Source organism: Lathyrus oleraceus, chromosome 6, assembly GCF_024323335.1.
Source record: "Lathyrus oleraceus cultivar Zhongwan6 chromosome 6, CAAS_Psat_ZW6_1.0, whole genome shotgun sequence".
Taxonomy (NCBI): Eukaryota; Viridiplantae; Streptophyta; class Magnoliopsida; order Fabales; family Fabaceae; genus Lathyrus; species Lathyrus oleraceus.
Window position 1 is genome coordinate 333,292,678 of NC_066584.1, and position 27,997 is coordinate 333,320,674.

A 27,997-nucleotide genomic window follows, 5' to 3' on the forward strand; every position below is an offset into this window, starting at 1 on the left:
GTAAGAGAAAATCATGTGTAATTGTAAGGTTAATGCATAATATGTTTAAGTTTTTGGTTGGATGTGGGATAAGTGAAGGTTGAGTTGTAACATAATGCAGTTTGGTTTTGTTTAGTTCGATTTGCAAAATACAAACCGCAAACCAAACTAAATCGCACGGTTTTGTTGAAAAATGGCTCAAACGCATCCGAACCAAATGCGATTTTTTGCGGTTTCGGGTTGGTCTGGTTTGGTTTGTGGTTTTCTATTGGGTTGGTTTGGTTTTGAACACTGTCATACCCCGATTTTGGTCCTGAATTTTTCCATATTTTCATTTTTATTTGGCACTTGGCCTAAAGTTCATTTGCATACATTCATGACCAAAGGCAACCATCCATTTCCAAATCCTTAATCATGTATCCATAATCATTTCATCATTTTCGAATTAATTCTAGGAGTAGCAAACTAAGTTCAATTTGATTTTGATCCAAAATTGATTTGGTTAGCCAAGTTCAGACCATTACAAGTTTCAAACACTTGGGGCAAGCCATCTCGAGGTAGTCTCATGGAAAGTTGTTTCCAAACCCACTTTCAAGGTGAACATTTCCAAAGACCCAACAAAGTGGGGCAAGATAAGCCACAGAGGGGCAGAACCTCTTTCTTCATGCTTTCAAACTGCTCAAACAAATTCTGCCATACGTCAACAACTATTGAGTTTAAGACGAGTGCCCGAAAATTATGCTAGCACGATTCATTAATCCTCCAAAAGGATCCCATTGGCAAAGTTGTGGTTATCAAACTGGATAGAATCCTCCTTTGGCAACATCGATCATAAAATATTTGGTTGAGTTCTCGGTGTTGAGGAATCATGAGCTTCCATAAAAAGCCTTTACAAACTCCCAGTCTGCCCAGTGTCAGCATTCTCATAATCATGATCATTCATATATCATGCATAAAAGGAAATTCAAATCATGCATAGCCGAAATGTACTTCGTGCTCATTTTGCATTGACTCAGGTCTTGTTGTCGATCCTATGATCCTTTGACCTTTGATTCCAGTTTGTATTTGGTGCCCTTAAACCCACATCCGGTTTTCGCAGTCATTTTCAAATCCAATTTTTGTTCAATACCATTCAGGTCATATATGAACCTGTTGTTGAGCTTTATTCCGGTGTCAGGTCATACTTGAACCTGTTCTGAAGTTTTTTCCCTTTTGTTCAATACTATTCAGGTCATATATGAACCTGTTGTTGAGCTTTATTCCGGTGTCAGGTCATATATGAACCTGTTCTGAAGATTTTTTCTCCTTTTGTTCAATACTATTCAGGTCATATATGAACCTGTTGTTGAGCTTTATTCCGGTGTCAGGTCATACATGAACCTGTTCTGAAGATTTTTTTTCTCTGTTTGTTCAATACTATTCAGGTCATATATGAACCTGTTGTTGAGCTTTATTCCAGTGTCAGGTCATACATGAACCTGTTCTGAATATTTTTTCTCTGTTTGTTCAATACTATTCAGGTCATATATGAACCTGTTGTTGAGCTTTATTCCGGTGTCAGGTCATATATGAACCTGTTCTGAAGAGTTTTTTCCCTTTGTTTGTTCAATACTATTCAGGTCATACATGAACCTGTTGTTGAACCTTATTCCAGTGTCAGGTCAGATATGAACCTGTTCTGAAGAGTCTTTCTCTATGATTGTTTCAGTGTTGTCAAGTCATATATGAACCTGCTGATGAGCTTTCATTCCAGTATTACCAGGTCATATATGAACCTGTTGACACACTCTTCTTGAATTTTTCTGAATTTGTTAGGTCATACCTGAACCTGCTGTTAGAACTTCTTGATATTCCCCCGCGTTGTCAGGTCATATATGAACCTGTTGTAGCATCTTTTCCTTTATTCGGGTTTACTAAGTCATATGTGAACTTACTACCGAAATCCCTTGTATTCTAAGCGTCGTTTATCAAATTTCACTTTGAGTACTCCCCAGTGTGTGTCTGATTCTCCAGTAGGATTTGTCTTTCCTAGCAAATTTGTTTTTTACCATTTGTCTGTCTCCCTGTGGACCATCAGCACTCCCCACAGGTTGGTCTGTCTAATAGCATCTCCTGTCAAGGGTTCACCATATCCCTAACAGATAAAAATTAATAAAAAGAATCATGCATCCATGCATATCATATCATATCATATCATATCATATCATATCATATCATATCATATCATATCATATCATATCACATCATGTCATAGGGATTCAGGATCAAAATCCGGGTCTTCTTAGTATTTAACCATCTCCCACTATGATCATATGAAGAGTGTCCTGCTTCATATTCTCTAGTTGAAGATACTTAAATAGGGGCAACTGTCATACCCCGATTTTGATCCTGAATTTTTCCATTTTTTCATTTTTATTTGGCACTTGGCCTAAAGTTCATTTGCATACATTCATGACCAAAGGCAACCATCCATTTCCAAATCCTTAATCATGTATCCATAATCATTTCATCATTTTCGAATTAATTCTAGGAGTAGCAAACTAAGTTCAATTTGATTTGATCCAAAATTGACTTTAGAGATTCAAATTGATTTTGAGGATTAGATTAATTTTGGAAATTATTTCAATACCTTTTGTCGATTTAATTTTAGAAGTTTCAATTAATTAGCCATGGTTGTATTATTTGTTGGTAGGCCATTTAACCATTTTTTTTATCATAAAAAATTCTGCATGAGTTTACAAATTTCAGCCCATATCCAAATTCCTTAAACCCACAATTAAATCCATTTTTTCCAATCCAATAACCCAACTCTATTTTTAAATCCATTTTTTTCAAACTATATCCAAAATCCATATCCATTTTCATTATCCATTTGGAACCAATTTAAACCATTTCATATCCAAAATCCATTCAATCATAACAATTAACCAATTAACCCAAAGTTCATTAACCCAAAACAATTATCCAACAAAAACAAATCCCAATTCCAATCCCATAAGAATTCCATAACAGCAACATCATGTCTAAACCAATAGCATCCACAATCATCAAACATGCATGTTGTACATAGCATAACAGCAGCAAACAAACCAAGCAAAATTATGCTAATGTCTATACTAAACTGATAATCTAAGCTATGCCTCTGAATTGGTGGTCCAAGGAACCTACAAGCAGTCAACAACAAAGTTCAAGCACTACTAAATTTTCTTTGGTTCAAGACGAAGAAGAAACAATGTATTTCAAGGGTTTGTTGGCCAAGTTTCCTGCCAAATGCAATGCCGCTGCAAGCATCAGTGGCATTTTCCCTCACTTGTGCTTTATATGTCTACTCCATTTGGCAAATGAGAATGGATTGAAACTTCAGCGCTTTCCCAACTTGGATAATCTTTCAATATTTCCTTCCACATGATGCTGAGCCTGAACTCTTAAGTGGAACTGTCTAGGCTTGGTCACTACAACAGACACCACGGTGACCCTGCAAAAATACCTAAAACAATTAACACCATAACAGAATAAAACAGAAGAATTGAAGTCCATTAAGACTATCACAGTACGGCTGCCAACAAAAAGCCAATAGCCTCATTTGAACCAAAACCAGACACCCTAATCATGATCAAACATGGCACATACATGGTGAATTTGACAAAGTAATGCACATGAATTTTGGTTTTTGCACTCACTTCGACACATGTTCCTGCAGTAAAACAAGACATGTTTAAAATGCTACCAACTGCACCAACACCATAAGAGTGTGCTCTTGGAAACTACAACCAATTTCTTTGTTCCCGGTCCGCCATGTCACCTGGCCAAAGCCTCCAACCTGCCATCAAATAGAACCAATGTCAAGCTGCAAAGGAAACCATGAAATGCTGAGCATGTCCAGTCAGAAATGCCTAGGCGAACCAAGACTGCATGAATCAATGCATGCAGGATCAATATGATGCATACCTGCAATTGAACTATGCCTTAAAGCACATTTGGGCACAAGTCGTGATTTTCTTTGAACCTGCAAAACACTTCACCAAAATAGATGCTCTCGCTAGTCTGACTGCTGACGACACTCTTGACACTACCAACATGCTTCTCCGTCAAAGAATTGTCTTTTTGGGTTCTCAGGTGGATGATGTGACTGCAGATTTTGTAATCAGTCAGCTTTTGTTTTTGGATGCTGATGACCCTAAGAAAGACATCAAGTTGTTTATAAATTCACCTGGTGGTTCTGTTACTGCTGGAATGGGAATTTATGATGCCATGAAGTTATGCAACGCAGACGTGTCAACAGTTTGCTTTGGACTTGCAGCATCCATGGGTGCATTTCTCCTTGCTGTAGGAACAAAAGGGAAGAGATATTGTATGCCGAATTCTAAAGTTATGATCCATCAACCGCTCGGGTCTGTTGGCGGAGTAGGTACATAAGTGTGCATCCGTGTGAGAGAATTGATATACCGCAAGATTAAGATAAACAAGATACTATCAAGAATTACAGGAAGACCTGAAGAGCAGATTGAATTGGACACGGACCGTGACAATTTTATGAATCCTTGGGAAGCGAAGGAATACGGTTTGATTGATGAGGTTATTGATGACGGAAAACCAGGATTAGTTGCTCCAATTGTAGATGCAACACCACCTCCAAAAACTCAGATTAAAGATATATGGGAAATTAAAGGAAACACAAAAGGTAATCTGCAACTTTCAAGAAGAGGATAACATAATTCGGTTTCCTGTTTCAATCTCCAATAATCCCAACCGAATTGCTAACTGTCCAACGGATTTCAATCCAAATGATATCCATCAAACCTCCCTAATAGCCATCCAAAGCTGTGATCAAAACCGAAACCGCCTTTGAATCTTCAATATTTTTTTACTGCAGTAACACAAAGCAATTGGCAAGTCAGTTAAAATTTCAGAAAATATCCCAAATTGGCATTAAGACAAAACAATTGGAGAAAGTGCGTAGGTAGAGTTACCGTTTCCAGATTGTAGTATCAAACGAGATGGACCAAATTTTGAGCATCAAAAGGAGATTACAAAGATACTCTTTTGAACCCCATGTACCAATCCGAAACCCTAATCTGCAGGACATAAAAAGGAGAAGGGCGAATCAGTGAGGGGGAGGAGAAAAGAAAGAAAAACCTTGGGGGCGAAAAAAATCTCAAAACGAAACCCTAAATCCCAAAATCAAATACCTGGATTGGGAGGCTAACTTCGAGAACACCACAAACCTTCTCCGCCGCACCTCACATCCCTCCGTTGCTCAAGCTATTTCCCGACCGACTTCTTCACACCTTTCACCACCGCAGTGAAACCTATGTGAGAACTTTTCCTTCTCCTGTTATCCTTTTTGAGTGCTTGTTGTTGGAAGTTAGGATTAGGTTTTATTTGATGATTTGAGGAAATAAAGTTTAAGGTTTTTGATAGTGAGAGAGGTCGAGAGATTGAAAGGACGCGAGGACGATGAGTGAGGAGAGCGATTGAAAGCGGAGAGCGATTGAGAGTGAATGACGAAGGTTGAGAGGGGTGTGAGATAGAGAGAGGAGGACGATTGAGTTCTGGGACTCTCATCTGCGTCTTTACCTTTTCTTTTCTTTTTTTATTTATTCATTATTTGTTCTTTTTTAAGCAGACCTTTAAATCCTATTAAGTGAACGTTTAGAGTTTTCAAGTGGTCATTAACTGTGGTTTATTGGTATTAATTTTAGTTAAATGCTATTTTTGTGTTCCCAATCCCTAACCTTTTGAACCCAACAGCCGGGCGGCTAGGGTCACCTTTTGGGATTTCTCCTTTTTATTTTTTTTATTAATCGTCCTTTTAAAATCACACTTTTCTCGATTCAATATCGAGCTCATTTTCATACCCTTGTAAGTCGATTGCTTTTTAAGCATCGCCATCAACCTCACATAGCTTACTCTTGGGCTTTCTTACAATGATCCGGTTCTCTTGCACTTACACTCATGCATTGCATTATTTGTTGTTTGGGCCCGATTTAATTATTTCATGATTTTGAATCCCCATTTGACAAAATGTACCCCACTCCCCCGATGTGTAATAATTTTACTATTTTATTTCTTTGACTGTTTAGTTAGCTACTAACACAAGAATAAAATCAACAATTTCCAAAAGATCAAAAATAAGACTCGATCCAACGTCGAGTATTTTCTCAATAAACAAATCAATCCATTTCTCCCTCCTATTCTATTCCATTTCTTTCAAATTTTCATCAAACGCTTGATTCAACGTCAAGCCATTTTTCCTAATAAAAACTCAAAAAAATATTAATTCATAGTCAAGACCTTTTCAATAAAGATGGAAGTGGAACGTGGTGTATACCGCGCACTCCTGAGACTAGGATTCGAGATGTATATCTCGCCAATCCTAGCTCTCGCCATCATTCAAATTTATCCACTTTGTTCTCTCAAACACTCATTCAATTTCTCTTGAACGTCCATCAATACTTGATCTAGTGTCAAGTCATTTTTCACAACAAAACTCAAAATACCTAATTCTTATTTAACATTTTTTCAATAAAGGTGGAAATGGAACATGGTGTATACCATGCACTCCTGAGGTTAAGATTCGAGACGTATGCCTCGCCTATCTTGGCTCTCGCCATCGTCTAAAATTGTCAATGAGGTTTCTTCAAACCCTTTCTCAATCAAATTCCAAAATACCTAATTCCTATCTTGACCTCTTTCAATAAAGATGGAAATGGAACGTGGTGTATACCGTGCACTCCTGAGGCTAGGATTCGAGATGTATATCTCGCTCATCCAAGTTCTCGCCATCACTCAAAATACATCCAACCAATCAAACTCTTTCTCGTCGCCGTGCGATTAATCAAAAACCTTTTTCATAAATGAAAGATATATTGTCTTAAGTGATACAAAACAATGTTTCGGCCACGATTGTTGAGTAGAGATAAGTGACGCTTTTCCGAATGTAGATTTATAAATCCGTTCGATGTGTGGTATGCGTCCACTCCTCATCTGTTTTGGGTAAAACGATGTTTTCGTCGATTAATACAATATAGCTTTCGCTAAAATCGACCAACAAACAAACATTTTTCTACCCAGAACTACGTAAGCCTTGATTTCTCTTTTGAGATACGTAGGAGCAGGATTTTTAAATCTTGTCAGGCCCACTAATAAAAAACTTAGGTTTAGTCCTTCGTTAAAAAATCCAAAAACATTCTCTTCCTTTCTTTCTTTCCCACCTAATAATTCGAAAAGCCTAATATCTCGACTAACACTAACGCACACAACTGACCTAATGGTTCCCGTTGAGTACAACGGACGTAAGGGGTGCTAATACCTTCCCCTCACGTAATCGACTCCCGAACCCTAATTTGGTTGCGACGACCAATAATCATTGTCGTTTTGTCTTGGGTTTTATCGATATTTCCCCTTTCCTTTTTAGGAATAAATAAAGTTCGGTGGCGACTCTGTTCAGTCCATCATTGCGAGCGTGCGATCGCGCTTCGCTTTGAAGTCGTATCCCCATTTTTTCGAGGTGCGATAAACACCCCTAATATATATTGTTGAATTGTATATTGAAAGGGAAGAAGAATTGCTTTTTTCTTGGAAATTGTCCAAAAATTATCTTTTATTTAAAAGTATTGTTTTATTGTAACTTGATCACCAAGTGTGTGGTGACAAATATGTGTAAACAGAAAGTGGTGTGCTTTCTTGTTTTTTGATAATCATCATAATATTGGTGTTTATTGGAAAAGGTCCTTTGAATCAGGATAATTCAAAGTCCACCATCGTTGTTGGTGTTTTTGTGAAATCAAGGAAGTGATGTGCTTTTTTGTTGTTGTTAAAAGATTGTAGGAGAAATTGTTCTAATTTTCAACCAACGAAAACTTATTATAGAAGAAAATATCTAAGCGATAACCACTCAACAGTCCATTAATCATATATGTAATTGTATGGTTTTTATTTCTCAAATTAAGGTAAAGTGCATCAATGAAGCTCTTATTGGTGAACATTTGGTCTCTTGTTATGCAAGAAGAATTAAATCAATTTAAGGAAAATAATGTTTGAGAACTTTTTTCCAGACATATGACTAATCTATTGATTGGAACTAAATGGTTCTTTCATAATAAACATGATGAAAATAAACTATTTTAAGAAATAAAGTAGGGTATGTTGTTAAAGGGTACAATCAACCGATAAACATAAATTTTGAGGAGACATATTCCCTTGTAGCTAGATTAGAAGCTAAAAAAATGTTTTTACTTTTTTCACACATCTTGAATTTTTAACTATTATAAATGGATGAAAGAGCATATTTCTAACACTTCATCTTCTTTGAAAATTTTATTAAAATGATTTTGGCCTAATACTAATCGATGAAGAAACACGCTTAATCAATTAGGAATTTAAACTTTTCTCTACAATATTAGAACACATGTCTAATCGGTTAGGAAGCCTCTTAATCGATTAGGCTCTGAACCTAGTTATTTATCTCTTAAAAAGATAGGTCACAATTGATTAAAGTCGCAGACTATTCGATTAGGGAGTGAACCCGACGCAAAGTTCTTTTTTCTTTTGATCAATTTTTTTCAATATAAGGAGGACTTGTGTTCACTTCAAAACAACACAAGAAATCTGAAATTTCACCCCTCTTTCCCTCTCCTCCCTCTCTCTCTCTCTCAACTTTTCTATACACTTAGATCTCTATCTCTCTCCCTAGAAACTTTTCTATACACTTAGATATCTCTCTCTCTCTTCCTAGAAACTTTTCTATACGCTTAGAACTATTTTAATGTTGATAACATGAAATACTTAAGTAAGAGTTGTGTTTGTGTAACTATTGTTTTAATTTGATTGATTTGTAATTGTAAGTCAATAGTATCATTCTCTTGTAATATTGATATTGTTATAAAGATTGCAGGCTTAATTTGGGTAAGAGTTTGGTCTAAGAAGCATGTGGCTTGATCTTGTGATAAAAATTCAAAATGAGAGTGGAACTCTCAAAGAGAAATCTGAAGGATTTGACTAGACCGTATGATTTTAAGACTAATCAATATAAATCCTAGTGCGGACTTCTAACATTTATATCTTCTTTTTTGTTGTTTATTATTCCGTGTTTAAATCGTTGCTTTATCTTTTTTCTTAAAATTGACTAAGTAAAATCATTCATTTATAAAAATTTCTAAAAAAACATGATTATCACAACTCAAACCCTTTTCCTAAACCTTTTTACACCAAACATATATATCACATGTTTATCTTATAACCTTTATATCCTATCTGAATTCAAGCAAACAATATCCTCATGTTTTAAAATTACGTATAAAATTGATAAAGCTGTTAAAAAAAATAGTAAGTGTTTATTCTTAGAATTAAAATTAGGAAGTGTTTACTCTAAGTGTATATAAAATTTGAAGCAAAAGGAAAGAGTAGACAATATAGTTGTTCATCACATTTCTATTTCAGTCTTTCATCTCTCACATCTAGTTGTTCAGTTTCATTTTATTTTTTTCAACCTTAACAATCTGAGTACAAATGCCATTTTTGGGTCACATGCAAATAAATGTCATTTTCAAACTCCTTTTGTCATAAGCTTTCAATTGAACTGAATAAATCAATGGACCACGATCTTTTCCCCACTTTTCATTGCCTGTGATTTGTGACAATTGTATTCTTCTATTTTTCTTCTTTCTTTGTAATTTGTGAAAATTCTACTCATTTAATTTCTTTCTCTTCTGATTTTTATGAAAACTGTGTAATATTTGGAATGTGGTAAAAAATTAAGAGTTACAAACAAAAATAAAGTTGTTATCAAATATTTGATTTTCTCGATAATCTTGTTCTTGAAGTTGATATTGAATTAGACGAAAAATGAAGAAAAATTGATAAAATAAATTGCATATAAAGTCTTGACAAAAAAAAATAAAACAGTAAATTTGAAGGTAAAAAAAATTGACAGAAAGTAAAAAAAAACATTAGGTGTCAATTTATTAAACAAGTGCAAGATTGTATTTTTGGATTTTTTGGGTCATTAAGTTTATACTTGACAAAAAAGAAAAACAGTAAATTTGAAATTAACAAAGAGTAAAAAAAATTAGGATAAAAAAATTGATAAGGTGTCAATTTATTGGATAGAGACAACATTGTACTTTTGTACTTTGGGTGGTCCTTAAGTTTTATATGAAAATAGAGTTTCTTATGGCACCTTAGGTATTTCTACCGCACTATGTAAATTTTCACAAATATTCTCTATTTTCGAAAATATATCTTCGAACGTATTCAAATGTAAGGTAATATTAAAATATTCTGGAGATGCATGTGTCAGACTCTTCTCCTTTCATTTCACATTTCTTCAACCATAATTTCAAACTCTCTCAATACACTACTATACACCAAATCAAATTTCATCAGACAAGGTTTAAGGGAATTCAAAGGAACATCAACCTTCATTTGTAACATCATTCAACTTCATCAAAAACCATCAATTTCAAGTAAGTTTTTCAAGTTTTCGATAAATATTTGAGATTTAGTGTAAATGAGTAGAAATCAATGATTAGGATTAGAAATGTGTAGAAATGACATGTAGCATAGTTTAGACGTAGTGTATAAGTTGTTTGTTGGTTGAAAATGGTGATCATAACATATTTTTTTCAACTTGCATGTGGTACATTCGCCATTGATGCAACTTCTGAGTTACAGAACATTCCGGAGATCAACGTTTTATATACTACAGGGGCTTTTGGAGATGCATCTCCAGAATGTTTCAACCTTTTAGTTATCCGGTGCTTCCGGAGATGCATGTCTAGAATTTCATGCAGTATTTTTTTATCTTGCTTATGTGTATTGTTTGCGTGCACTAATTGAAATTCTGGCAAGCAGATCCCTGACGTCGAACATGATGTCATGGTCTCAGGATCTGCATATTATTACACAACAAACAATAGCAGGATAAATAAAACAGTAAATAACACAATCAGTTGTTAACCTAGTTTGATGCAACGTCACCTACATCTGGGGGCTACCAAGCCAGGAAGAAAATACACTATCACAAAATTAGTTTGAAGTCCTGAACAACCTCAGTGTTTGCAGGCTTTTCTCATAATCTCTACTTGTTGACGTTTCTATCTAGGGCACGCCTAGATATGAAACCCCTCTCACTTCCCTCAATCACACGATAACACACAACAGAAAAACATAATCCATTCTTCCTTAAAAGCTTCTGAGGGATTGCAAATTACAATTCGATACACCCAGTCCAATTCAAGTATCAAAGTGATACTCGAATGGCTCACACAAAGAACACACACGAAACCCTAATAATAACACAATACTACAATGCTTTGATGCCTTCCTAGGTTAAGACCTCCTCTATAAATAGCAGTGAGATGCATGAGCTTCGGTTTTTGATTTACAACAGATCCAAGATCTATTCTCATTCTTCTAAAGATATGATTCTTAACAAATCAAATGTTTCCAAAAATGTCTTGACATTGTTCCTTCATGAGCAAGTCAAGATACGATATTCTTTAGTCACATGAAAACACGCAAAAGTATATTAGAACTAAATCTTCAGAGAATCTGTAGATAAAACAATTAAGGAAACTAAATCTCACACCTAACACAAGCTTGATTACGCTGAATATTGAGGCAACGTGTCAGGACATCCTATTCAAAATCTAGCAAATACTTGTTTTTCCAAAAAGCAGCCAATCACCAAAAGGCAAACCTAACAATCTTCCCATTTTGCAATTTTTGGCTAAAACAGTCTTTACAACGGTCAATTGTCAATAAATAGAAGGGATAGAAATAGGGATGTATATCAACAAGAAAGCATATGTCATCCTTTCACACACATTCATCAGAGGCAGGCGCAATGAATCAACAAGCCTCATACTGTAAAGAAATATAAACGTATAAGAAAAATTCCTTCTATCTTAGACAGGATGTCAGGACATTGTTCCTGACATCATGAACAACATAACCAGATCAAGAGCTCCCCCTGAGTATCAGACCAGCGGGCTGAGTTTCCCCAAGGGAGACTCCCCCTACAGACCTACACATGCTCCCCCTTAAAGAGCAACCCATCCAAACATTAAAACAAACCAGACAAACACAGTCCAACAACCTAACTACTCCCCCTTTTAGCCATAAAGTTGTCAAAAACAAAACACATTTACCATACCATAAATGCCAGTCACACAAGATAAAGAGGGTTTACAAACCAATAAACACTTAAAAGGTGCACAAAATAGAATTCAGAGCACAACCCACAAAAGTAACAAAATCAGGAACAACACACAAAAGATCTAGAGAACATTAATCTTCATCACTGTTAGTCTCTTCCTCATCACTGGCAACAGTTATGTCTTCATTATCCTCTTCCTCATCAGTTCCACCAGCTTTCACACCACCTTCCTCTTAAGAAAGAACCTTAATCAACATTTCAAGTTTGCTTTTCTTTTCAGTACAACTTTTTATAGTCTCATCCAAAGTCTTGCATCTTTCAGCTCAGTAAGGATGCTTGTTCTGTCAGTGGACCTTGAAGAAGTATGTTCGGATGTCATGACAATGTCTGGGACATGTTTCCCAGTGAATAGTCTATAATGCAATGAGAGAGGAGGGTCCCTTTTGCAAGTATTGTCATAATTGATCAATATATTAGGGTGTTGAATCAGGATAACCCCAAAAATCAAAGAGGGAAAAGCTATTGGCATTTTTACAGCATAAGATGCAACATGTTTCATAGTCTGATCAAAAACATAGGAACCAAAATCAATATTTGACTTTGTCCCAATAATATAGGTGAACTCACCTAGCCCAATAGCTATATTGGAGGTGTGATTGGTTGGCACCCAATTAGCAACTCCAATTCTGTGGAGAACAACATACTTCACACTCAAGGCACTAGCAGACAATTTTCCTTTCCTTGGCCATTCTTTTACTTGCTTAGCAGTGATATCTTTGCAGATGACATTGTCTGAGACTTCAATTTCAGCTTGTTCTTCTTCATTTCTGCCCAAGAACCTATTAATTATTTCAGGAGAAAAATCCATACATCTTCCTATGACATACACTTTTTTGAATTCCTTGCTCCTTTTGTTGTCACACTCTTTGGAGATGTTCACAATAAACTCTTTGACCAGCATTTCATAGCACTTGCCAAAGCCTGTTATAGTTTTCATCAACCCGAATTCTTGAATCAGACTCAACACCTCTTTACATTCAAACACATTCTTCCCCAATTCCCTTTCCAGTGTTAACCTTCTTTGGTAAACATATTTCCATTTTTCAACATTTTCAACAAAGTGAAAAGAGATGTTGTCAAGCGGAACTTCAGGAATGTTGGCTGGAATCTTTTTCCCATAGGCTTGCTTTTTGGAAGTGGAGATGATATCATGAACATTGTGTTTGACATCCTGATTAGATTCACTAGATTCAGAGGGAACATCCTTCATTTTCATAGACTTTTTCTTAGGCGTAGGAGTAACCACCTTGCTCCATCTTTTAGTAGGACCAACGCTAACCTTCTTCCTAACAGATTTGGAGGGAGTGTTGGAGAACCCAACAACTTGATCTTTCCTGTTCTTCAACCTTTTAGCTATGTCAGGAGCCAGTCTTTGCCCGATAGGAACATCATCAGAGTTCAATTCCTCAATATTAACAATGTCAGTGGGTTGATCAACAAGGTTTTTATCCAGCTCATTAATTATATCTTCGGACCTTTCTTTGTCTTGAGATTTCTCAAGAGAGATAGTAGGTGCATGCACATCATGATTATCTTTGGGGTTCTCAGTATTTTTATTTGGTTGGGTCAAGGATGTGGATACATCCGGCACAACATTTGTCTTCGGGTCAATCCCCAAAACTTGAGAGATCATCACACATATATTCTTATCAACATTGTCTCTGTCAGCAACTATCACGCTAGATTTACTCAAGGTACGGACATATCTAGGTCTATTGCTGGTTCAAGAAGCTTCAACATTTTCCACAACATTTATCATAGTGGAACAATCTTCATTCATACCAACATTAGGTTCAATGTTGATGGGATCGAGATACAAACTAGTCATGGACATGGGTTTCTTCACACCAGTGGGAGGTTCAGGATCATTCATATTTCTCGCAGTTATGGAGGGAGTGGAAGAGGTACTTACTTTAGTAGGCTTGATTTTTCTTGAAGATGAGGTTCTGGCCTTTCTCATGGGGGTTGCATGGACATGACCGGTTGAGAGAGGAACAACATCAATGATGACATCCGAGAGATCTATCTCAGTGCCAATATTTTTAGGGTTTGCTTGCTCTTTGGAGGATTTGTTTGGAATGGAGACAAAAGGTTATGACATTTTGGACGATTTTGGTGGAGAGGTGATGGAGAGATGAAGATGTCTGAGAATGCGTTTGAGAGAGAGAATGCAAAGGTTAGCGTGAAGGTGACTAGGGTGCCATGTTGGGAAAATAAGAGAGATGTGTAATGATGGACTTTGAGTTTTATGCACAGTTAAGTGGAGGGAAGAGAAAATTTGATTTCTTTTTCTCTTCTTCAGTAATTGCTATAATTCTTCAAGCATATAAATGCCCAATTCGCCCCTTAGTTTTTCAAATTTATTTACATCTAGAGCTTTTGTAAAAATGTATGCCAATTGCTTTTCAGTAGTTACATGCTCAAGAGTGACAATTTTGTCTTCCACCAGATCCCTAATAAAGCGATGTCGGATTTCAATGTGCTTAGTTTTGTTGTGCTGAATAGGGTTCTTGGAGATGTTAATAGCACTTAAGTTGTGACAATACAATGTCATGACATCTTGTTGGATATTATATTCTTCTAACATTTGTTTCATCCAAATCAATTGAGAGCAACTACTTCCTGTAGAAATATATTCAGCCTCAGTTGTGGATAAGGACACACTATTTTGCTTCTTACGGAACCAAGATATTATATTATTTCCCAAAAAGAAACACCCTCCAAAAGTGTTTTTTCTATCATCAGCATTGCCTGCCCAATCAACATCACAGTATCATGTTAGTAAGGAATTTGCATTGTGAGAATACAACATTCCATATTCACTGGTTCCATTGATATACTTCATAATCTTGTTCACTTGAGTAATGTAACTCGTTTTGGGTTCAGATTGATATCTATCATAGACTCCTACAACAAATGTAATTTCAGGTCTGCTAGTTGTGAGATAAAGCAGACTACCAATCATACTCCTCTACAGGTTTTGATCCACATTTGTTCCTTTTTCATCTTTGGTTAGTTTTAAATGAGTTGGTGCATGTGTCCTTTTATGGCTAGCATTTTCCATGCCAAACTTTTTCACTATGTTCTTGGCATACTTGCTTTGGAAGATGAAGATAGTGCCATCCATTTGTCTGACTTGGAGCCCAAGAAAGTATGTTAGTTCACCAACAAGACTCATTTCAAACTCATATTGCATCTTCTTGACAAAATATTGTACCATCTGGTTCGACATCCCTCCGAACACAATGTCATCAACATATATTTGAGATATCATGAGTTTACCATGTTCTTCTTTCACAAACAGAGTTTTGTCTGTTCCTCCTTTCTTGTATCCATTATTGGCAAGGTACTCAGTGAGACTTTCATACCAAGCCCTAGGTACTTGCTTTAGTCCATATAGAGCTTTCCTCAATTTGTAAACATGATTTGGGAAAGCTTGGATCTATGAACCCCTTAGGTTGTTCTACATAGACTTCTTCATTCAAGTACCCATTTAAGAAGGCACTTTTTACATCCGTTTGAAATAGTTTGAATTTAAGAAGGAAAACCACTCCTAACAAAAGTCTGATTGACTCAAGGCGGGCAACAGGGGAAAATGTCTCATCAAAATCAACCTCTTCAATTTGAGTGTATCCTTGGGCAACAAGTCTGGCTTTGTTTCTGGTCACAGTCCTTTTTTCATCAGATTTGTTCTTGTAGATCCACTTAGTGCCAATAACATTCATTCTTTTAGGTCTAGGTACTAACTCCCATACTTCATTTCTTATAAATTGACCTAATTCCTCTTGCACTGCATTGAAACAGAAGGGCTTAATATAGACATATTTTCCACAGTAGTGACATCTCCAGCGAGATGATCTTCCTTTAGTTTGAGAGTTCTGATGACTGGCATGATGTTGAGATAGAGGTTTTGACATGACGGGTTTAGACTCTTTCCCTGGAAAAACAAAGTTGGTCATCGGTGATTCTCCTTGGCTATGAAGAGATTAATTTTTAAAGCCAATCCGTCTTAGATCTCCAGTTGCTTTTCTAATTTGCAGAACTCCATCTAACATGTTAGATCCGTTATTTAGAATTCTGACAGATTTTGCCATGTTGTTAAGTTTGGAAGACAAAAATATCACTTCATTTTGGAGCTCAAAGATGGTGAATTGAAATCCTTCTTTTTCAGCCTGCAATTGAGATATAACTTTCTTCTGTTTTTCTCCCAGCAGACACACTTCTTCACTTCTGATGCAGAGCTCTTTATAGGAAGCAATCAGTTCCTCATAGGATAGTTCTTCATCACATGAATCTTCATCAGATTCCCATCTTTCAGTTAGAGCAGTAACATGTTTATCAGCTTCCTCCTCGGGTTCACTTTCAGAATTGTCCTCATCAGAACAAGAAATAGATAGTCCAATTTTTTGTTTCTTGAGATAGGTAGGACATTCAACTCTAATGTGTCCAAAACCTTCACACCCATGACACTTGATTCCTTTACCTTGATTTGATCTCTCTCTAGTTCTTGTTCTTCTCTGAAATTCATTAGTATTTCTGATGTCAAAAGGGATGTTCTTAACATTGGGTCTTAACTTCCTGTCAATTATCTTAAGAACCTTGTTGAATTGTCTTCCAAGAAGCATTATAGCATTGGTCATTCCGTCATCAGTATCCAAGTCACATTGGTTTTGTTCATCATCAGTGTTGGATACAAATGTTATGCTCTTGGTTTTCTTTTCATTTATGTCACTAATACCTAACTCAAAAGTTTGGAGAGGTCCAATAAGTCCATTTACTCTTATGGAGCTGATGTCTTGAGCTTCCTCAATAGTTGTGACCTTCATGTCAAAAAATTTAGTTAGAGACCTTAGAATTTCTCTCACCAGTTTTTCTTCTGACATCCTTTCTTCCAAAGCACTAGACGAATTAGCTATTTAAAGAATACTCATGTGAAAGTCATTGATATTCTCATCATCTTTCATCTTTAGATTCTCAAATCTGGTAGTGAGAAGCTGAAGTCTAGACATCTTTACTTTGTATGTGCCTTCATGAGTAGTTTTAAGGATTTCCCAAGCTTCTTTAGCTACAGTACAAGTATTAATCAGCCTGAATATATTTTTGTCCACACCATTGAATAAGGAATTCAAGGCTTTGGAGTTTCCAAAATCCAATTCATCTTCTTCCTTGGACCAGTCCTCTTTAGGTTTCAGTTCAGTAGTGGCCTTTCCATCCTTGTCATTCACGACAGGATGTTCCCATCCTCTAATGACAACTTTCCATGTCCTATTGTCCATAGATTTTAAGAAAGCAACCATCATTATCTTCCAGTAGTCATAGTTGGATCCATCTAAGATAGGGGGTCTGTTGATAAATCCTTTTTCCTTGTCCATGGTGCCAGAAAGTATCTTCCCTGAATCTCACCCAAAAATAGAGCAGGATGTCTGCTCTGATACCAATTGAAATTCTGGCAAGCAGATCCCTGATGTGGAACACGATGTCAGGACCTCAGGGTTTGCACATTATTACACAAAAAACAATAGCAGGATAAATAAAACAGTAAATAACACAATCGGTTATTAACCCAGTTTGGTGCAACATCACCTACATTTGGGGGCTACCAAGTCAAAGGAAGAAAATCCACTATCACAGAATTAATTTGTAGTCCTGAACAACCTCAATGTTTACAAACTTCTCTCCTAATCTCTACTTGTGAACGTTTCTATCTAGGGCACACCTAGATATGAGACCCCTCTCACTTTCCTCAATCACACGATAACACACAACAGAAAAACACAACCCGCTCTTACTTAAAAGCTTCTGAGGAATTGTAAATTACAACTCAATACACCCAATCCAATTCAAATATCAAAGTGATACTCGAAAGGCTCACGTAAAGCACACACACAAAACCATAATGACAACACAATATTACACTGCTTCGATGCCTTCCTAGGTTAATACCTCCTGTATAAATAGCAATGAGACGCATGGCTTCAGTTTTTTATTTGCAATAGATCCAAAATCTCTTCTCAATCTTCTAAAGATACGATTCTTAACAAATCAAAAATTTCCTAAAATGTCTTGACATTGTTCCTTCATGAGCAAGTCAAGATACGATATTCTTTAGTTATAGGAAAACATGCAAAAGTATACAAGAACTAAATCTTCAGATAATCTATAGATAAAACAATTAAGAAAACTAAATCTCACAACTAACACAAGCTTGATTGCGCTGAATGTTGAGGCAACATGTCAGGACATCTTGTTCAACATCTGACAAATACTTGTTTTTCCAAAATGCAGCCAATCACCAAAAGATAAACCTACACTAATAGTATGTCTTACTTTAACTTATATGCATAATGGCTGACAGACATGACAGACTGAGGCATGACAGGGTTGCTCAGTACGCATCCGTTCGACGGGAGCGGACCCAGCAGATTCCAGATGCTACAGGTACCTCTGGTCAGGCAGAGCCGTCTACTTCTAGGGCTCGTGCTTCTCCTCGGGTCACTCCACATTCTTTTTCCCATAGGAGACGAATGATGTTGTTGTTCCAGTCCCACCTCCCACTGACGATGATATTGATCCAGTGTCACCTCTGGAGCGTGAGGCTGTTGTGGATGCTGAGCTAGAAGCTTTTGGAGGAGGTCCAATTGATTTGTCCTTACTTACTATGTATCCAGACCATACAACCATACATATTTGGGACGAAAAGGTAGCATTAGTTGGAATTTTTTTTACCTAAATTCTAATTGCTGACATTGATAATTTCTGACATTGATTATTCCTGACATTGATTGTTTCTGACAAATTTCAGGAGCATGGTCCATAAAAATTTGTTAACCACGGGAGAAGATTGTTGCATTGCTTCAGTCGAGTGAGGATTGATTTCAATTCGTTTTGTCCTTATCTAGCATGAAGGACTTATGCATGACCGGTTACACTCTAGTCAACCACGGGATGCTTAATGCATTCATGGAGAAATGACATTTTGAGACCTCGTTGTTTCATCTTCCACATGGTGAGATGTCTATCACACTAGACGATGTCTCGTGTTTGTTACATCTTTCGATCAGGGGAGATTTCTCGACCATGGAAGGATTACCAAAGATGAGGCAGTTAAAATGAAGGTAGAGTATCTGGGGATCACGTTTCACTGCTCCTCATCTGCCCGAGCGTGCCATGCAGCAGTTCGACTATACTCAGACCATTCTCAAACACCTTTCTGCTCCTCATTCCTTGACACGTAGACACATAGAGAAGATGTTTGATGATTATGAGAGTCATCTGATACCAGAGGAGGCACAAACTACCATAATTGAGTGACTAGAACTACGTCGAAGAGTACATCAGATGGTTCTTCAAAATGTCACATTCATACATAGTGCATGCTGCTCCAGGAGATCCTTCGATACCAGCTCATCAGGAGATACTAGAGGAGGAGTAGACTCAACTAAATCATATTGATCATGTCTTGCATAGGTATCGTCGCATAGTGGAGCTTGCGAGAGCAGGCATTGCGAGAACATCTTTCATGATGGGTCTAGTGTCAGGCGAGTCCTAAATGCCATCATGACGGAGGCACATGGGTCATTGTTGTACTAGAGACATCGCCGGAGAACTAGAGGATTGATGGCCGAGGAGATAGAGAAGGCAGAGGAGGTAGAGGAGAGGTTGGCAGACACACACAATAGTATTATTATTGTTATTTTATTGTAGTATTATAGTATGTACTTTATTTGACGATCTTACTGCATTTTAGATCTCGATTGTATGATATTTTGACATGTATTGCTATTTTATTTTAGACTGATAGTAATAATCTCTTATTATTATTTACGTAATTTCTTTATTTTCAATCGTACATTATACTTCATCTAAACACAGATAAATAACGTATAACATTAAATATCTGATACATTCGGAGATGTATCTCCAGTATATCCACGAATATGCATCTCCGATACAATTCAAATGTAAATGACTTATGAGTTGGTTGTATTGAATGCTTGAATTTGTTCCGGAGATGCATCTGAAATATTTCAATATTTCAATATTTATTCAAGAATAAATGATCCGGAGATGCATCTCCGAAATTAGATACATTTAAATAATTTCGCGTGATGGCTAAGAAATATCTAAGGTGCATTAAGAAATTCTCATAAAGAAATATACTTCGAACAAATATAAGTAAAAACATAGTCCAACAAAACAAAAAACGAACAAAATAATCTAGGAACATAGCAAACAGACTGTAATTATAGAACACTGCAATTCCTGCAAAGGAGGAATTTTATAATGAGAAAAGTCAATATGAACATCATTTGTATACATAGTTGTAAGTGAAAATCCTAACTAGTGAACATTGGCAACATGCCTATATATATATATATATATATATGAGTAAGTGAAAAATCCTAAGCAATGAGCTATGCTAGGGTATTAACTATAAATAGTTTATAAGAGGTTTTAAGTTAAAAACTCTCCTTCATTATTTCTTTTATGAAGAAAAAGAATTGGCATCCCGATACATAGGAAAGCCATCTTAACCAATATAACTATAATGACTACAACATGGAGCATAGTGTTACATTTCCAGTTCTTCTGTAGTGTACTAAACACAGAATTCATACCCTGAACTTGTGAATTGGCATGCTGCTTCCAAATAATATGCAGACTTCCATCATACAAGAATCTGAGACTTGGCAGCAATACGGGAGCATTTTTTTCTTCCCCTCTGGCTAAGTCCGCAAACACAATACTCAAGAAGATCATAATCTTCCTCGCAGAATAACATGGATGCCTTTTCAGGATTCTTCAAAAGCATCTTGGATGTAAGGAACCCAGCTATGGTCCATGTTTGATACATCCGAGCTTGTTTTCCAATAAATTTTCCGGAACGAGTATCGTAATATTCAGGCCAAGAATCAACTGGCAGCCTTTTCTCAGCTAAATCAGCTGCTTTCTGAGCTAGTTCAATTCTTCCCATTTTGATGCATGCCAGTGTGAACTGAAGATGATGTAAAAAAAAAAACATTAGAATTTAAAGTAGCACTTCATGACCTAAGGTCTTACGCCAACAAATTAGTCTCCGTCACATAATGAGTCCATTTGAAATAAAAGTGTTAAAAAATAAATGACTCATTTTATTTCCAATGCACATTTTTCAATTCTACCCTTTAATTAATATTACTTTCATCATTTTCAATATTTGATAAGGAACACTTTAGTAAAAATAACATTCTCTCTTTCATTTATTCCTTTTTTCTTAAATTGTGTGAAATGGTCAACTTGATCACTCATGGTAGGACGAAGGGAATAGCCCATAATGTTTTTCCTATTCCAGAAAAGACAACCAATTTAATTTTGAAGAAGATTTTTTTCTCATAAATATCCTGTTAGGATATATAATATATAGGTGGTTGTAAATAATAGATTAGTTAGTTTTATTTTATTTTTAATTAGCTCTATATATTATTGTTGTCTACCTGATTAACTGTGTCCCCTATCTGATTAACCGTGTAGCATCTCGAATTTTAGGAAATTTTAGTCTTGTTTTCCTTCTATTCCTATCTTACAGAATCCTGAGTTTCCCGTGTTTGATTGTGTTGCTTTAATTCATGTTCATAACCAATATTGCATTAAGTTGGATATGCGTGCTCTTAAATAAGAGGAGGCAAATGGGCAAATGTTACCATCCTCCTAATTGTAAGTTTTTTTATCTCCAAAGATATCACCTTTTATAAAAATGTATCATACTTCACTCGTCCTCAAGTTTTTTTATCTCCAAAGATGTCACCCTTTTATAAAAATATATCATTCACTCGTCCTCAGTCTCTCAGTCTCACGAGGAGAATGCTAATGACGTTGGTCCTAACCACCCCCACCCCCCACCCCAAACTCCCAAACAAAGCCTAAAACTTCGGCTCCCACTTCAATGTTTGAATCTGAGTCTGGCTCAGTTCCATTTCTTCTGTCACCTACTTTAAGTCATATTCTCGATTCAATTTCTGAACCTTAGTCTATTTCTAATATAAATTCCCCTGTATCATGTGTTTTGTCGGAATTAGCATCTTCGACATCAATTCTAGTATATCATAGAAGAAGTAAACTTAACATGTTTCAAAAATAATTTCAATTGTCTAAACTAGAGGTAAAGTTAACAAGGCACAATATTATACATTATTGGAAAAGTTGATTTATTTGGCATACACTAGGCCAAAATTGACTTATGCGGTCAGTATGAGTCAATTCATGCATGACCCAATGACAAGGGATTTGCAAGCTATTGATCGAATTCTACAACTTCTCAAAGCCACTCTGGAAAAAAAGGGTCTCTTGTTCAAAAGAGGTGGAAATCTAACTATGTAGGCTTACACGGATGCTAATTATGTAGGTTTAACAAGCTATCAAAGATCAACTTCTGGTTATTATATTTTCTTGTGTGAAAATCTTGTTACTCGAAAGAGCAAGAAGCAAAGTGTAGTGGCTCGATCAAGTGTTAGAAACATAATTTATAGCTATGGCATTAAGAATTTGTGAACTGTGAAGGTACTATGGAACTTTAAATGTGACAACAAATCAACCATTAATATTGCACATAATTTTGTTCAAATGACAGAACATGGCACATTGAGATTGACAGACATTTCATCAAAGAAAAATTGGATAGTAGATTGATAACTACAATGTATATTCCTTTTGGTTATCACCCGGCGGATGTGTTAACTAAAGATTTACCAAGCAAATGATTATGGTTCAATCAACTTACTTGCAAGCTTGGAATGATTGATATTCACTCACCATCCCGACAATGATTGATATTCACTATCCGGGAGTGTTGTAAATAATAGACCAAGTTTGTTATATTTTATTTAATTAATTTTATCTTATTGTAAGGGCCCATTAAGCAAAGTATGTTAGGTCTAGAGTTTTTTTTTTCTATTTAGACAAACTACTTATTGAATTATAAAACAGCTTTATAATATATATTTTTTTTAAATCTACATAGGTTAATTAGAGTAGTCGAGAGTTATTCAGTAGAAGTTAGTTAGTAAGTTGATAATGTTTGTTAGGTGGTTGCTAACAGTTGTTATTTTGATTACTCTTAAAAAAAGTCTTTACTCTTTAAATAGGTCTCAATTGGTAGAGGGAAGATAGCTTTGAATCATGAAATTGCGCCAAGAGAAAGTTCTAGTGAAAGGAGACTGCTCCTTTGGGTAGCATTGAGAATAATCAATGCATACCTTTTGTATTTTCTTTTTCAAATCCAATCCTATCATCTCATTCAAATGATAGTAACAAAAAGATATTCAAAGAATTCTTCTTTTTTCAATTTTGTTGATCAATCTTTATTCTAGTTTAGAATCATTCTCTTGTTTGTTCAATTCCACCTAGTTTTGAGAATTCTTTCCATACACCAAAAGAAAGGTTCCTAACACAACTCAAAAGTATAGTCTCTTCTATTCTTTTTATTGTGATCTCTGGAATAATTCTCAGTCTTCTACAATATAATAATATTGTGTTTCAATCTGCAGGTTTGACGTGTGCTGCTCCATAGCATGTTACATTAATAATTATGTTATTAGCGTTTAATTAAGCTGTTTATCCAAATATTTATGAGTTCAATAGTTGAGGTATTTAGACAAGGCAAGGTGCATATAATCAACATATATGAACTTTCCGTAAAAAAAATCTATTGGCATCAGGAGATATTTACCTGCCACAGAAGGGTAGGCCAGGATCCACCATTGTGATATGACCAAGGGCTGCAAAAGTTAAGCACATCGTTCCAGTTAAGATGAACACCCTAGAAAGAATTATGACTATAAAGACTATAATAGTATGATATAAATTCTTCAAATGTACTCAAAGATATTCAAACAAGAGAAAGGAAACTTTACAGACAGAACTCACGTATTTTTTGGATCACTACCCGTAATTATCCGCCACTCTTCATTATCCAAGGCAGGATAACATATTTTAAGTGGCATGTGCCCCACGAGATCATCCCATTTTTCTTGCATCAGATTTAAAATAGACTCGCTCTGTTTTTGGGTGCTCAGAGATGAAATAATAGACCAAAGATTTCCCAGTGTAAAAAACCGGAAATCCATGTGAGCTGGTTGCAGATTCCCAATTAGATATCCACCTTTTTCAGGAATCCAATCCATTACCCAAAAAGGAATTTGTTCTGGATAGATGTTGAATTTGTTGATAGCATCCATGGAGTACTCTTCTGTTTTATACCTGTATATTTCATTCATCTTTTTCATATCCACCCAGTAATATTGTCTAATGTGGAATGACAGTGCACTCAGTCTGTTGTTAATGGCTCTAACAAGATCATTGGTTTCATCAGTTACAACTAGTATTTCACGCGAACAGCGAAGAGCTGAGTAAAATAATGCCTGTCAAGTGAAAATCACCATATATAAGGAAAAATAACAGGAGAAATAACAATTGAAAGAATTGAAGTAGAACAAGCCACAGATTTCTTCGATTACAATTTTTTAAAGCTATTTTTTTCTAAAAATAATAATAAACAAAAAAACTTGCTTGAGTAAGTGTTCTATATTTGCTTGTTCTCAAAACTTGTTCTTGTTTTCTATTTTAAGAATAAACAAGTAATAACCTAAAGTTATTTTTGCTAGCATTTTTGTCCAAATCAATCGCTGTTTGACACTCTACTACATCTCCGTCAGCGCAAATAGAGCATTCTTCAATTCTAAATAGAATCGATCACAAAACAGAATAATTTTCAAATGCATAAAGCACTTAATACAGAACATATAAGAATGAGAAAACATAGGGTAGTTAAGCTTACTTGGATTTCAAGGGGGTGACCATGAATGCCCATACGCCTGTCTATCATGCAAGACCCATCAGTGACTAGCAGAGATGGAAACATATCAAAGCCATCTGTTAAACACAGTTTAAGAATCATTTTCAACCCTGTTTGAACATCAACCCTTTCTTGCAAGCTATAGTCACAAGTGATCTTCCCATAAGCCCGCAATAGGATGATCCACCATAATCCTATCAAAGAAACAAAAGACGAAACTCATTTTGTTAAGTTATTTATTTTTAGAATGCTCTTGGTTTAACTTACAACTTACAAGCAGTTTTCAAGAGCATTATTTTTTATCTGTGGGCACGTTATAAGTTATAACCAACAGTGAAAAATAAACCTGAATCTACAGGTGCAACACGACCAATAGCTGATTCCCCAAAATCAGGATCTAAAACTTCTTCTTGAGTATCCCCGTCAATAGCTACAGTTCTAACTTTGAAACTAGCAGGCATCAAGCCCTGTCCTGGACTGTAGCAGTCCACAGTTTTCTCCCAACTCTTTCACAGTTAAATAGGGGGAAAAAGGTAGAATGTTAGCAACCAGTATACACAAAAGTTTTAAACATTTGTAACTAAGCATAGCAACTCTTTCTTTTGGATGAATTATCACTCAATCATCATACTATACACACTTCCTTTTAGCATTTTTCACATTTAGCCATCAGTTATACCATTGATAACCAGTATCCCCAGCTAACTCTTGATTAAATAGCTAGTATGAATAAATAATAGTGAAGTACGTAAACGTAAGAAAAGTTTAATGACTCTACACAGACACTAGAAAAAAAAATATTTACATATGCATTCAATTCAATGAATGACCAACAGGGTCGTCTTTGTGCAAGGCGGGGCTACAACATAGGGCCTCAAATTTGCCACGATTAAATTGTGGCAAAATAGGGCCTTATAATAGATTTGTCATAGCTTAACCATGGCTAAATAGGGCCCCTTGTTGTTTTGTCAAGGTTGAGCCGTGACTAACCTACACAGATCCTCCAAAAACTTAAGACGGCCTTGATGAGCAACCTACTATTTTTAGACATTCAACCTATTTGATATAAACAACTTTATTAAGACTTTGTAGCATAATCACTTAGCATGTAGGTCTGTACGCATAGGCTAACAAAAGATAAAATGAAGTCAAACTGCAGAGCTTATACAGATAAGCTAAAATCAAAATCAGTATACGGCCATGTCATAAGCTGTTTCCACTAACTAATCCAAACAGTCTCACAATTGGTAATGTTAGTAGATACTGTCAAGTAAGTCAATCCAAATATAAAGACCATTATAAAGCAACAATTGAATTGAACCATTAGGTGCCTCTAAAAGGGTATATATGTTACCTGCAACTGCAAGGTATGAAGAAGAAAGTTCTTGACAATCTCATTATCTCCTTTAAGCAAGAAAGCAAGAGCTGAAGGAATAAAATCCCTAATAAAAACCTGATCATAATTCAATGGCGATTTGTCACCTGGATCATTTGCAGCGACTGTCCCCACAGGATTCCCACAATAAGTCACAATAGCATCCTTCAACAACTTCCAAGCTTGTTTTTCCACAAGAGACTCTTCTTCTCTAACATCATTCTCTTCACCCTTATGAACACTTTCCACCGTGAATGGCTTCACATTCACACCACTCTGAATGTAAATCCTCTCAAAGGTATTGTCACCGCCTCGCGTCTCAATGGAAGTTGAGAAATTTCGAAGTTTGAATCCAGCTCTTGCAATAGTTGAAACATCCCTATTATGAGCACCAATTGATTCGTGGCGAAACCCTAGTATTCGAAAAGGGTGGGGATTTTGGGTGCGGTGAAGATTGAAACGTGGTTGCGGAAAATCGTTGGCATGGTGATGTAGTGGAGAAAGAAAAAACGATGGATTGTTAGAAGCAATGAGGATTCTTCGCGCGGAATTTATAGCGCGGTTTCGAAGGAGGGTGATTGTGTTCATGACGAGAAATAAGGTATTGTAATGGTGGAAGAAACTACTGAATGAAAAGTAAAAGTCAGACACAAAGCTCTGATTTGGGATATTGAATTTGAATGAGTTAGGAAAGTTTTGTAATGTTGTGTTTGGAAATGGAAAATCTAAAACTTATGTATTATTTGAAAAAATCTGGACATGGGTTTGATTCGAGACAAGTTTTGGAAAATTGAAGAAAGGGAAAAAGAATTGGAGGCGGTGCTGTGGCCGGCGGGGAAGAGAAAAAGAATTATCAATATCTTCCTTCTTTAAAAAAAATGTTACTATGAGTTTTGTTTAAATACCAAATATTTTTATTATAAATTAATTTTAATTTTAGTTTATTTTTAAAAATAAAATAATATTAAAATATATTATACTATTAAAAATACCATTATTTTGCTGGATAAATATCTCAATATCAACTAAATTCAAAAATAATAAGGTGTTTTTTTAATCAAAATGGCACGATAAATAAAAGAAAATTAAGTACACAAAAATGAGGGGGTTAAAGTCAAAATCTCAAACCTAACATAAGAAAGATTTAACTTGTTACTATTAAAGTCTATAGTCCTATTCGGATGTATATCATTTCATTAAATATAATTAATAATTAATAAATCTAAATTACGAGCTTAAGCTTCTAGGGCACGATTAGATGCTTTACTGAAAGTGATCACCATGAGCTTGGAGTCTGTCTCCAGCCACAATGGATCCCAATTCTGATTTAAAACATGTCCATGCTCCCATTAACTCAACATATAATAGTTAAATAATGCTTTATTTATAATTATTATAGATAAATATCATATTAAATTGTCTATTCTTTAGAAAAAGTATTACTAATAAAATCTGGATTAAATATCCAAGTATAACTTAGCATCATTAGATGATTAGTTTTATAGTCTATTTAGATTTAAATATGTATTCAATTATTTATTTAAAGATTCTAGTATAAAATAGATATATAATTAAGTTAGATGTCTTGCAAAAC

The 27,997-nt window shown here is 35.6% G+C and overlaps 2 protein-coding genes and 1 pseudogene across 3 annotated transcripts; 1 reads left to right on the plus strand and 2 right to left on the minus strand.

The window, feature by feature from the left end:
* The first annotated feature begins 3,891 nt into the window (after window positions 1-3,891).
* On the plus strand, window positions 3,892-4,689 carry LOC127095519 (ATP-dependent Clp protease proteolytic subunit 3, chloroplastic-like; annotated as a pseudogene).
* A 7,581-nt stretch (window positions 4,690-12,270) lies between these two features.
* LOC127095520 (uncharacterized) lies at window positions 12,271-14,072 on the minus strand. The gene is made up of 3 exons (XM_051034198.1): window positions 13,982-14,072; window positions 12,675-13,870; window positions 12,271-12,369 (listed from the first exon to the last, which is right to left on the minus strand). Exons 1-3 carry the CDS (start codon window positions 14,070-14,072, stop codon window positions 12,271-12,273), a joined length of 1,386 nt encoding a protein of 461 aa, XP_050890155.1.
* A 6,353-nt stretch (window positions 14,073-20,425) lies between these two features.
* Window positions 20,426-27,268, minus strand: LOC127092279 (alkaline/neutral invertase A, mitochondrial). Of its 2 annotated transcripts, none has more exons than XM_051031124.1 (6): window positions 26,383-27,268; window positions 25,375-25,534; window positions 25,011-25,222; window positions 24,101-24,594; window positions 23,904-23,952; window positions 20,426-21,194 (listed from the first exon to the last, which is right to left on the minus strand). In XM_051031124.1, exons 1-6 carry the CDS (start codon window positions 26,989-26,991, stop codon window positions 20,868-20,870), a joined length of 1,851 nt encoding a protein of 616 aa, XP_050887081.1. In that variant the 5' UTR covers window positions 26,992-27,268; the 3' UTR covers window positions 20,426-20,867. The 2 variants fall into 2 exon arrangements, with proteins under 2 accessions (XP_050887081.1, XP_050887082.1); XM_051031125.1 differs by having other exon boundaries at window positions 23,904-23,993.
* Window positions 27,269-27,997: the final 729 nt, after the last annotated feature.